The sequence below is a fragment of the Callospermophilus lateralis genome, chromosome 4, assembly GCF_048772815.1.
Source record: "Callospermophilus lateralis isolate mCalLat2 chromosome 4, mCalLat2.hap1, whole genome shotgun sequence".
Lineage (NCBI taxonomy): Eukaryota > Metazoa > Chordata > Mammalia > Rodentia > Sciuridae > Callospermophilus > Callospermophilus lateralis.
The window spans coordinates 39,897,624-39,910,840 of NC_135308.1; the positions used below are offsets into that span (position 1 = coordinate 39,897,624).

General features: G+C 41.3%; 1 protein-coding gene across 5 annotated transcripts in view; it reads left to right on the plus strand.

Annotated features, from left to right (window-relative positions):
• Positions 1-13,217, plus strand: part of Mtus1 (microtubule associated scaffold protein 1) — a 142,758-nt gene that overhangs the window by 124,778 nt on the left and 4,763 nt on the right. For 4 of the 5 annotated variants that reach the window (XM_076853748.1, XM_076853747.1, XM_076853750.1 and 1 more), the window contains 5 exons: positions 7,124-7,338; positions 8,252-8,357; positions 9,386-9,459; positions 9,604-9,699; positions 12,122-12,238. In XM_076853748.1, coding sequence (XP_076709863.1) covers positions 7,124-7,338; positions 8,252-8,357; positions 9,386-9,459; positions 9,604-9,699; positions 12,122-12,238 — 608 coding nt within the window. The remainder of the gene's footprint in view (positions 1-7,123; positions 7,339-8,251; positions 8,358-9,385; positions 9,460-9,603; positions 9,700-12,121; positions 12,239-13,217) is intronic. The other variant, XM_076853749.1, reaches the window with a different exon arrangement.

A 13,217-nucleotide genomic window follows, 5' to 3' on the forward strand; every position in this document is an offset into this window, starting at 1 on the left:
GGAACTCTTGTGATTAGGTATCATTCCACAGTCTGTGAAGACTCCACAAAATTTAATAGTAACTATGTATTTCTCTTTCTTAGTAAACTATAAGGTTGGCCGAACAGGTGGTATTCGTTCCTACCTTGTTAATCACAACCTAGAAGCCCAGGAAGTTGGCTAAGCCTATATGTCTGATGGTCTAGGCCTCACCCTTTGTTGTTCTACAGAAGACTGCCTTCCCACAAAGTATCAATGTGCTTTTCAAAAAGTGCTTATTGGCCTATAATCCCAGTGGCTCAGGAGGCTGAGGCAGGAGGATTGTGAGTTCAAAGCCAGCCTCAGTAATTTAGTGATGCCCTAAGTTACACAGCAAGACCCTGTATCTAAATAAAATGTTTAAAAATGGGGTGGGATGTGGCTCAGTGATCAAGTGCCCCTAGGTTCAATCCCTGGTACCAAAAAAAAAAAGTGTTTATTGGATACTTTGTTGAATACTATTACCTCCACTTTTAAAAGAGCCCACCCTGCTTTAAGAGTCACCAACATCATTACTGGCCCTGGAAGGGTTCAGTAGGATTTCTCTTCAGTACGATATTATGAAGTAATCACACTAGAAGGCAGTGTATCTGTTCTTGGTTCTGAGGGTGGGGACAGAATTCAGATAAAATTATGCTGAGAATTATACCAACTGTGTGTTGTTTGAGAAAGGAGTGAAGGAGACCAGAACTAAGAGCAGGTGGCTTGTTTCCAGTCAGACAAAGAGATTGAAAGAGGAATTCAAAGCAGACCAGCAGAGTTGGACCCAGGTGTCTCACTTCCCTCATGGGTGGTACCGAGAAGCGCCCAGCAGGCTTGCCAGGACCTAGGGAAGGTGTGCATCTGCAGGGGGAGAATAAATCGAAATCTTGTTTGACTCTTCTTTTTCTTATGTAATTTTCCTCACCTTCCATGTGAACATGCCTCCCCTGAAACTAGGAAAATTCTGTTGTAGATGATGTCAAGAGCAACCATAGTTGATAAGGTTTGAGATGGAGGTACACTACTACACTAGCTTCCTGTCAGCTGTGGGCGTGCATGCATGTTTTGTTTTGTTTTTTTGTTTTTAAATCCAAACAAGAAATGTGACTTTTTAACTGTTACGGAATCCCAAGCATGCCTTTGAGGACCCTCCAAACACATTTGAGTCAGCTAGAAATAATACAGTAACATTTACCACACTCTCAAGTCGGGCACAGGGCCAGGCACTTCATGTGTTAGCCTATTTAATCCCATAGGGGAAACACTAGTATTACCTCCATTTAAGAAATGAGGAAATAGGCTTGAAAAGCTTAAGTAATTTGCTCAAATCACATAGCAGAATGGTATGACAGATTTCAACCTAAGTGTCCTGGCTGTACTCTCTTAAGGCATTTATTTATGTTCTTAAAGTTTTTTTAAAATTTTTTGTTGTTTTCTCATAATGGAACATGCTTCTGTGAAATGATCATTAAGAAAGCTCCGTATCACTTCAAAAGTATATGTTCAGGCCATGGGTGTGTACTCTTCTCTGTACACAGAACATTTATTGGTCAACAAAGGGAAACTTGTCTGAGATGAAAATAAATCTAACCATCCCTTACAAAAACCCGTGAAGACTCTTGCTCCATAAGATCAGTTGCTAAAAGACCAGGGATGAATCCTACTCCCCGCCCCCCCAGGTTATGTTTGACTGTAGTATGGCAACTTTTCTAGCTGTCATGCAAATAATTGTTTGAAAAGCAAAGCTTCAAAGCTTCAGGTATTCACTTCTTAGGGAAGGTTTCTCCCTTGCTCAGGCAGACTATCCAGGCAGTTCTCTTTAAGTTTTTCCTGTACTTTCCTCAGCCTAGAATTCTTCTCAGGGGTGGTGTACCCCGGGGTCAAAGTATCGACTTCTGCTCTTTAATTGGTGTTACGTTTTAGAGATGTTTCTTTAAATGAGCCGGTGACTTTTCTGTAAATTCTGAAAACCGTATTCCTCATTTTTAGGAAGATGGCTGTTAGCAAGCTCTTGTAGTTTACAAGTGCGTGCATAGAAGTCTCAGCTCTCCCCCAGGTCGTGGACCCTCAGTGGCTTTAATCATATGTGTGCTTTAAAATCCATCTAAGAATGATTGAAACAAGGACAAAAGGCCTCCTTTGCTTCAGCAAGTAGATTCTGTGTTCATGTAGTAAGTTCTTTAAAAAGTTGGTTGTCTGATTAACTGAGTGTGGGAATGAGCAAGACTGAGGACAGGAGTGGGAGGCTGCATAGGCATGTCGTAGATGTCTCCTGTGCTGTGATAAGTACCAGGGAAAGTCCATGGGGTGACGTCCCTCCACTCCCTCCTGCACAGTGTGTCCCTGCAGAGATGAAGCACTCTGCAAATGCTTTATACAGTGTTTACATGTGCATCCCTTTAAAAGTAGCTCTGGAGTCCTCATGCTAGATAAATGTCTCCTTTGGAGCCCAGGCGAGTGGATTCAAACTACAGCCATTTGTGTGAGTGATAATTGTTGCACCCCAGCTGTTCTCCACACAGCACACCACAGTCCGGTAAACAGAACAAAGGTCTCTGCACAGCTGCAGGCTGATGTCACCGTCTGGGGCTGGGCCTGCAGCTTTGGACTGTTGGAATAACAGCAGTAAACTACCTGCTGCCCATCTGACCCTTTTTCTTCCTCTTTCCTTTCCCAGTCCCTCCTGTCTGTCCTCACCTCACCTCATTCGTGGTGGCCAACAAGAGTGCACACTATTTGGACTTTTTATTTTTGCTAAACAGAGGAAACATCCTGTCCGGTGGCTAATGTGAAAGGATTTCTGTGTATCCTGTTTGATTTGAAACTCTGTACCATAGCTATATAGTGAAAACGGAAGTAGTTTGATTATCGGCAAATGCATTGAAATCCGCCAGGTGCGGTAACTTATGGAGACAGGTTGAGTTTATTCCTGAATTACTGGCTTCACTCAGGCACTTCTATTTCTGATAGGAGCTTTCAGAAAGCTCAGATCATGTTAGCACTTTTTCTTTTTTTAAAATTTTGCTGATATCTGAAATTCCAAAGGAATTAAGTGAAAAGGCCATGTCAAACCAAGATTTCTGTGACGTGAGGGCTATTTGAAACCATCATTGAAAGTTTGCAAAACATTTTTCTATTGGCTATGTCCATATAAATGTCTAATATGGAATGCGCACAGGAATCTTCAGAGAAAGGTTCCCATCGTTGTGGCCCTGTCCTGTCATTTTATTTGTACATACTGTAGAGTAAGTTGGCAGAAGCTAACGTTTTATTTACTCATTTGACTAACATTTGACTTATTGAATCTTTTTGTTTTCTCCTTTGATAAACAATGGAACATCAGTGAATGTGAAAGGTGTATTTTGATACTGGGGAATCAAACCCTCACACATACTAGACTTTACCACTGAGCTATATCCCCAGCCTAAGATAGTCATTAACTTTTATGAAATTAAAAAAAAAATTTCTAATATTTAATCCCAAAGGGCTACTTGTCTGCTGTTCCATAGGATAGACCCTGTTATCTGGCCTTTGTCTACTTTTGGATCGTCAGCATTTCTGCTTGTAAACTTTTTAGTCCCCGAGGTCACACTGTTTGGTCTTTTGCTACTGCTCATGTTGGAGTATAATTTTTATTCTTGATACCAGAAATTTATTTATATCACGTGGATTAGTTTAAAAACCTATTGACCACATTGAAACCATAATATACCACCTCTCACTCATCAGGATGGCTCCACATATTTTGGCGGAGATGTGGAGAAACCAGACTCTCATACAGCACAATGCAGCCACTATGGAAACCAGTATGGTGGTCCCTCCAGTAATTAAAACTATAATCACCATATGATCCAGTAATTCTATTTCTGGATATGTACACACAGAAGAATTGAGAGCAGGTATTTGTATACACATTTTCACAGCAGCATTATTCAATCGGCCAAATGGTAGAAGCAACCCAAGGGTCCATCAACAGGTAAATGTGTGAGTTTGTGAGATAATATATATGAATGATAAAATGTTATTTGGCCATAGAAAGGAAGGAAATCCTGACCATGCTATACCATGGGTGACCTTGAAGGCGATATGCCAAGTAGGATCAGCTGGACAAGAACTGTGTGATTCCACTCATGGGAGGTACCTGGAGCAGTCTCAGTCATGGAGAATGAAAGTGAAATGATGGTTCCCAGAGGCTGGGGCAGGGTGGGAGGAGTTATCAATTGATATCTATTTTTAGTTTGTGGGGGACATGGAGAGAAAAACTCTGGAGATGGATGGTGCTGACAGTTGCACAGCAATGTGAATGTACTTGATGCCACTGAATTGTACCAGAAAATTTTATGTCTTGTCAATTTTACCTCAATTTTTAAAAAAACCAATTTTAAAAATCTGACCAAACCTTGTTCCCCTCAGCTCCGACTGGATGGAAACTCCCTTGGGTGCCACTCACTGGAACTCTAGGTGTAGCCCAATATTGCTGCTTCTTGTGTCTGTATCTTCTTAGACAAGGAGCCTTCTGGGACAGGCGCCATCCTGTTCCCCACCAGCTCCTGGCACAAGAGGCAGCTTGGGGAGGGCAGGAGGAGCACAGTCTCTGGCACAGATTGAATCAGAATCTTGGCTGCTTGCCCAGATCCAGCCCTCTGCCACTCACCAGCACTGTGCCTATGGGCCAAGTATTCACCCTCCCTGTGTTAGTTCCCATATTTGTACGTTTAGGAATCAGGTTCTCATAGGATCTCGGGGTTCAACAAGTATGGACCCCTGTTCTGTGTCAGTCACCAAGTTGCTTTTCTGACTCTCCGAACGTTCCTTTTCCCCTTGTGTGAGATAGCTCTCGAGCACTTGGTCAATACCTGAGATAACCAACTTAGAAAGAGAAAAGGTTAATTTGGCTCCCAGTTTTAGAGGTTTCAGTCCATGATTTGTTGGCTCTGTTGCTTTGAGTGAGGCCATACGTCATGGCAGAGCAAAAACCATTTCATGACTGGGGAATGAGAGAGGAAGACGCTGGGGTCCCACAGTTCCCTCCTAGAGCACACCCCAGTGACCTAATGACCTCCTGTTAAGTCCACACTTCCAAGAGGTTCCCCTACTTCTCAATAGCACCTAGCTGGGAGCTAAAGTGGTACCTCATGGATCCTTGGAGGACACTTAAAATCTAAACTATAGCACCTCTTCAGTAAATATTTATGGATTTATTTAAGGGTTCTCTTTGGTAGACATTATTCTTGGCCACTACTTTAACATGCCCTCCTTTTCCTCTGAAAGAATTCTGATTTGGGACAAATGACTTTGGTTAGTTTTACCACCACGTGGCAAATTCCTGGAGAAACAAGTCTACACCATTATAAGAAGTTCATCCCAGGAACCAGCCAATTTCACATTCTTTAGATAGAATAATGATTGATCTAAAATATTATTTTCTTTGCCCTAAAACAGTTTTTTTTTCATAATTCCTAAAAGGTATTTTTTTTAACCAAAAGAAAGGTAAGGATTAATTCAACAGATTTACCAGTGACTGTTTTGTGTTAATCTATGGGCACTGTGCAGTATTTAAAATACAAACCAGCTGCGCATGGTGGCACAGGTCTATAATCCCAGCAGCTCTGGAGACTAAGGCAGGAGGATTGAGAGTTCAGAGCCAGCCTCATCAAAAGTAATGTGCTAAACAACTCAGTGAGACCTGACTCTAAATAAAATACAATATAGGGCTGGGGATGTAGCTCAGTGGTCAAGTACCCTTGAGTTCAATCCCCAGTAACAACAACAAAAACACACACACACACACACAAACCCGCTGATGTTCTGTTTACCTGTGTTTATTCAGTGGTGAAGGAAGGCTGGGAAATCTTGAAGTCAGGCTTCCTGAGACATTTGAGGTCTTCTAGGATTTACTAGAGTGTGTAAGTAGGTATCTCTGTGTTATACAATGTATTATATTGTGCATAGTCCTCTTTTTAATAGTGATAGGGAAAAGGTAAGATGTCTCACGTTAAAATTGTGTTTATCTTATTACTTTCCTTTTTAAAAATATGCTAACCTTTCAGTATATTTATTTGATATTAGAGCTTTTAAAAGGTAGTACTTTATTCCTAAGGTTTTTATGTGATTTGTGGTTAGTATATTCTGATATTTTGTTTTTACACCTATATTTTTGAAATAGCAAATTGCCATCCACTCAAAGTCAGTACAAGTTAAAAGTCCATTTGTTTCTTTTGTGTGATTGCTGCTGCTCCTTCTGCATTTTAGCTTCTAACCCTGGCTGGTCTGAGTGGAGTTACTTGTCATCAGAAATACTTTGGCCAGAGAAAGGCTGAGGGTGTGGCCAGTGACCTAGAGCATTTGCAGAGCATGCACAAGGCCCTGAGTTTCTTCCCCAGCATAGCATCACAAAACAAAATAAAGAAAAGCAATACATACATACATTGGCCCATGTGGGCTCCTCTCTTTGTGGCCATTGCCCAGACTGGTCATCACAGAAAAGGGTGATCTTTACTTGAGAACCCAGCTCTTCTCATACTACTTGGTAATCAGTCTTTTGGGGTATCTTATGGTTGGTTGTTGCTGTTGTTGTTTCTTCCAGATATCATTCCCTTTGGTTCCTTTTTATAGTTCAGTTATATACTATTATGCTTGAAAATCTGGTTTTGTTAGCCAGCTTTCAGTTCTGTAATGAAAACACTTGAAATAATCCAGTTATGAAGGAAAAAAGACTTATTTTGACTTAGTTTTGGAGGTTTCAGCCCGTGGTGGATTGGCCTCGTTGCTTTGGGCCTGTGGTGAGGCAGTGTAGCATGGTGGGGAGGGGAGGGAGTATGTGGCGGAAAAAACCATTTGCCTCATTGCTGGGATATGAAAGAGGAGGAGGAAGGGGCCTGGGGTCCTGCCATCCACTTCAAGGCATGCCCCTATCACCACCGCCCAATAGCATCAAGGCTGGAGACCAAGCCTTCATGGGCCTTTGGGGACATTCAAGATGCAAACTAGGACTGGTCACCAGAGGAGTGAGACTTTACTGTGTCCGCCTCTGGAGTCACCATCAGGGGTTGCGAACCCTGTGAATTTAGGACATTCAACAAATTCAGCGGCAACTTTCCCTTTCTCTTCCGTCTCCTCTTAGTTGCTGCTTCAACAACCTGTGAGAAATTAGAAAAAGCGAGGAATGAGTTACAAACGGCCTATGAAGGATTTGTCCAGAAGCTTAACCAGCAGCACCAGACGGACCAAGCAGAACTGGAGAATCGGCTGAAGGAGTTTTACACTGGAGAGTGTGAAAAGCTCCAGAACATTTACATTGAAGAAGCAGAGAAGTATAAAATCCAGCTGCAAGAGCAGGTCTGTGCCCTGCTGGAGGGAGTGTGCTGAGCTTCAGTCTCTGTTCATACCTCTCGAGGAGGTTTCCCTTGATCTTTTAGTTGAATAGGTTAAAAGAAATTGTCTTAATTGAATTTTTCTTATGATCAAAGCAATGTATATATGCTGAGTTAGAGAAGGGAAGAAAAAGAAAGAAGGAAAAGATAAAATTTAAAATAGTCTTTTTTTTTTTTTTTTTTGGTCAGGGGTGGGATGCAGGTGATTGAACTCAGGGGCACTCAACCACTGAGCCACATCCCCAGCTCTGTTTTATCTAGAGACAGGGTCTCACTGAGTTGCTTAGCACCTTGCTTTTGCTGAGGCTGGCTTTGAACTTGTGATCCTCCTGCCTCAGCCTCCCAAGCTGCTGGGATTACAGGTTTGCACCATCATTCCCGGCTAAAACAGGCCTTTATCCAACTACCCAGATTTGGAAGCATACTGGTGTTGGTTCGAATTTTGTCCTCCTCCTCCTTCCTTCCACTCCCGTCCCCCCTCACCTCCTCTTCTGTAACCCATTTTTTCCCACTGACTAGGATATTGTAAACCTCTTTTCGCTTCATTTTTCATTTAGCAAGTATTCACACAGTGTCTACTGTACATGCCAGTCCTGTGCTAGGGGCTGAGCATGTGGTGGTTAGTGTGACAGGGCCACCTATCACTCATTGCGAAGCATCCTTTGGATGGACTCTGCCATTGCTACCAGAGGGCCCTGGGGACAGGAGTAGAGCAGTAAATGCACATTGAGCCGTTCTTCAAGTGGTCCTTCCTTGGCTTAGGCAGCCCTTAAGCTATGGAGCCACTTTGTATGAAGTCACTGAATGTCGCTGCTTGTTTATTCAACATAGAACTTTTGGTTTTACCAGGAAACTGTTGTTTTGTTTGTTTCTTATAGTTTGACAACTTAAATGCCGCCCATGAAACCGCTAAGCTGGAAATTGAAGCTAACCACTCGGAGAAAGTGGAATTACTAAAGAAGGCCTATGAAAACTCCCTTTCAGGCAAGGATGTTATTTGCTATTTAAAAATGAGATAATGGAAAAACATGACATTTCTTTAAGCAGAAATGATTCAGACTTTCCCCTCCAGAGAATGCCCTGTGGTATTCATCTTGGGGTGTTCTTGGTTTCTTTTTATATTGTTCATTGTTAATGGAGGCCCTTTCTCCCTAAGGATACAAATAAGCATTTGTTATAAAGGCCAGTCTTTTAGGAAGCAGTATGAACTTTTAAAGATTTTTAAAGGCCTTTTTGGTGTTGGTTGTTGTAGCTGGTTGCTATTTTATGCTCCTGGGAAGTTGAAGGCATCAGTTTTATATCATGCCACAGTGAAGGAGCCACAGTACCCGCCTTGCACACCCGCACTGCTGTGAAATGTAGGCGGCGCTCACTGGATCAAGAAAGAAGCCTTTGTTATTATCTCTCCTGTCATCACTGGAAAGATTGAGGTTGAAGGAAAAGAACAAGAAGCCCTTTCTTTCAGAACTTGACAGTGTGGCTGGAGTCTTCACACCAGCCAGGGGCATCTTGGGGAGGAGCACATGCACACGTGGTGGGAATCGGCTGTGTGACTTTGAGCAAGGACTTTTCTCATCAGAAAAATAGAGCTGCGTGAAGTCAGAGATGACGATAGGTGAAGGTGACTGGCTCACAGTAGACATTTAATAAATATTGTTTTTCCATCTTTGTGCTGGAAACAAGCTTAATCTTAGTAGGCTATTGTGTCGAGGAAGTGCACATTGAAAAGAACACAGGGGCTCCAGACCTAGAGTCCGCAGCCTTTGTTTTGAGACCCTGCCCTCTATTCTGTGCTTTCTAAAGTCTCGTGGCTCTGTGGATCTCAGTGCCCTACCCACCTCATAAAGCCATTCTGAGAACAGGTTGCTTAATTTATGTGAAGGCATCATGCAGATGTAAAGTAGCACCATCATAACTTCATGACGAGCTCATACTTCTGTATGCTTCAGCAATTGTGGAGTGCAGCAATCACAGAATGTTATTGCCTTAAAAAAAAAAAATCTCATTTTCAGAAATCAAGAAGAGCCATGAAATGGAAAAGAAAATGCTTGAGGATTTACTTTATGAGAAGCAGGAATCACTAGAGGTGGGTGAATCTCAATATCCTCCTCCAAACAAAAAGCCATCATTCTGGATGTCTGTGGTTTGGATATGTCCCTGTGTACCGTCTCTCTGTTTTCTGCTAGATGCTGATTAACTGACATCCTACATGTCATTGTTTGTCTTTTAGAAACAAATCAATGATCTGAAGAGTGAAAACGATGCTTTAAATGAAAAGCTGAAATCGGAAGAGCAAAAAAGAATATCCAGGGAGAAGGCAAATTTGGTAAGTTGCGTGCCGTCTATCACTACTGAGTTTTTCTTCTGAAAAACTGAATCTAAGTTGCCTCTCAGATTCAGTGTTCAGCAGCCAGAGAATTAATGCAAATTTGGAATCCTCTTGATGTCTTGCAGTTTTTTTTTTTTTTTTTTTTTTTAATGTAAAACAGCTTCTCTTTGTTTACTGGTATCTCCTTTCTTTTTACATTCTAAAAGCTGACAGAAAGAAAGTTGATATATTCAGGGTGGTCTGAGCAAATACCTACAGGAAACTATCAGGGTCAGAGTTTTATGTGAAAACCATCTTTTTTAAAAAAATAATGAGGGCTGGGGATGTGGCTCAAGCCACATCTCTCTCTCTCTCTCTCTCTCTCTCTCTCTCTCTCTTAAAAAAAATAATGATTGTAATATGATTTATTACAAAGTTCCCCTTTTTAAATTTCCAATTCATTTTCTAGGATATTCATATGCATCACTCACCACTGTCTAATTACAGAACATTTTTATCACTTCAAATAGAATCCCTGACCCATTAGCCATCACTCCCCATTTCCCCCCAAACCTCCTGCACTAAGGAGCCAGGCAGCCTTTCATATCTATGGATTTGCTTGTTGTAGACATTTGATCAGTAGTGTGTGTTTTGTGATTGACTTCTTGGCACGATGTTCTCAGGTTTGTCCGTGTGGGAGCATATGCCAGTACTTAACTTCATTTCCCTTTATGAGTAAATGATGTTTCTTTGTATAAATAACCCATTACTTTTGAAACATGAATTTATCTTGAAAGCTCAACTTTCTCTTACAGTGTGTATCCTTATTCCCCTGCCCTTTCCTTTATTTATTTTAAACTTAAAAAGCGGTTTTTTGTTTTTTTTGGTCCTTGCTGCTCTTAGTACCACTGTTTCCATTACAAGTATTTGTGCTCTGGGATTGCAGAAGCAAAGCTTTGTGCCAGTAAAATCTGTTGCCAAGCCACCTGTAATCCTGGTCACAGGGAAGGCTGACGCAGGAGGATGGCAAGCTCCTGGAGGCCAGCCTGGGCAACTTAACGAGATTCCTATCTTTAAAACTAAAAAGAGTTGGGGATGTGCCAGAGTGGTAAAGAGCCCCTGGTTTAAATCCCCAGTACTACAGGGGTTAGAGAGAGATGAGATGGGATTTGTTATTTTCTGGGCAAAAATGTTATGTGTATAAAGATTGTATAATATAATACTTAAGAGCTTAGTGTTGAAGATCCAGGTGTCAATCCCTGTTCAGATCCTTTCTGGACCTTTTCTGAGTGAGTCACTTGACTTGCAGAACGTGTTTCCTCTTTCTGTGAAGTAAAGCTTTGGAGGCTGGGATTAAGTAATCCCTAAGACCTGTTCCCCGATTCTCCCAGGATTGGTCCAGAATGGGAATAGTGCCCCATAGGGTAATTTTGATCATCCCAACTATTGAATCTTGAATCTTTAACCAAAAAAAAAGTCTTTTGTTAAAGATCTGATTAATAAATATTATGCTGTTAATTAATATCACAGATTTTGAATGGTTCAGTTGAATTTCTATCAATAAAGCAAGCAGTAGGGTATGGGGTGGTGTGGGGTCCATCCTGGTGGTTTGATCTCTGGATGTTTCCCCTAATGACTGTTTATTTTGGGAAGAATTTTATGTGCTATGTGCCAGGTAGTTGATGACATGTCAGGATACAAAATGATAGTGTTATGGCCACCCTAGAAGTAGGGCCAAGCCAATACTATCAGAAGAAAAAATTCAAAGACTCAGGACATGATTACTATTTCTCCAGAGAGCCCTATAAGTGAACTGCCTTTTACTCCTGATCTGGTACTGACTTTTCTTAGAACTGTTTTTCTCTTTTCTCCCTCTAAACACCACTAATAATGGACTTGTAGATTGCCTGATCTCTAGCCAGAGCTCCATTTGTATTATAAGCAATAGTCTTGTTTCCAGTAACTTTCTTTTTTTTAATAGGGGATTGAACTCAGGGGCACTCAGCCACTGAGTCACATTCCCAGCCCTATTTTGTATTTTATTTAGAGACGTGGTCTCATTGAGTTGCTCAGCACCTCATCATTGCTGAGGCTGGCTTTAAACTTGCGATCCTCCTGCCTCAGCCTCCCGAGCCGCTGGGATTACAGGCATGTGCCACAGAGCCCAGCTCCAATAATATTTTTGATGCTACCAATATCTTTTCTGCATGAAGTTACTGATAATTAAGTGAAATGTTTGTTTTCAATATTACAACTATAGTCCTTGAGATTAAATGATCTTAATTCTTCTTTTTCACCTCTTTCTCTAAAATTGCTCAAAGAAGGAGGAAATTGCTTGCTACTTGTTTTTCCAATGTCTAACTTTAAAAGATTCTTTATATTAAAGAGACTATGACTGTATGAAACAAGTCAGAGCAATGTTGAACTGTGTCTTTTCCAGAAGAACCCTCAGATCATGTATCTGGAGCAAGAACTAGAAAGCCTGAAAGCTGTGTTGGAGATCAAGAACGAGAAACTGCATCAACAGGACATCAAGTTAATGAAAATGGAGAAACTGGTAGGTCTTCTTTCAAGAGAGTAGATTGAGAATCTTACCAAATGTATTAATACCTGCAAAATAGGAATCAAACTCTGAGTCTTAGAACTATGGAGTTTGGTTCACCAATACTTAGATGTATTTGGACATTATACAAAAGGTAATTTTATTTTCTTTTCCAAGTTTGATCAAGGCTGACTCATTGTTGCCTTCTAGAATATTTGTTTTTCAAGAAATATGTAAAGGAGCATTCAGTTCTTGGAAAAACTATAACCAAATGAATCAGACTCATGTTTCAGTGGTCTGTGAATCTTCACCTGTATAATAAAAGTTTTTGGATAACATAAAATGAATAACCACCAACTCTGGGTAGGTTTCTCAGGTCCAGAACAGTTGGTTATGTAAATTAATTCCATTGGAATAACATAAAATATCTAAATTCTTCATCTTTCTTCATGTAAATTAGAGTATGATAAAAGAATTGTGCTTTATAAGATCAATCCACTGGAACAAATAGAAAGCATTGTGAGAAATATGAATAGAATTTAGTTTGCAGCCTTTAGGACAAAGCCCAGCTGCCCGGTGCTCTGTGTTTGAGTGGCAGGCCAGTGTTCACTTGACCTAGCCTTGAAACCCAGCTGCCACTATCCAGGACTCTAACCAAGTTGGCAGGTTTGGCCAGGCAGCTTCAGTGATCCCGGTTGTTTTTGTACTGTGCTCTCGAAAGAGCCAGCCTCCAAGCACTGCTTACCACCCCCACCCCCACCCCCACCCCTGTTATGGGTGACTCATTGTCAAATAAGTTCTCATTCAAACCCAGACTAGCCCTGGACAGTAGGAGCATGGAGGCCGCTCTTGGTCTGTTTGGCATTTGTTTGTTGGGAGTTTGGGGATTTGGCCAAGTTTGGTTTCATTTGGTTTTCTTTAGAGACTATTATTTGTCTTTTGAGGAAGGTAATGGCTAAGCCCCCACATGGATATATGGACACTTGATATCATC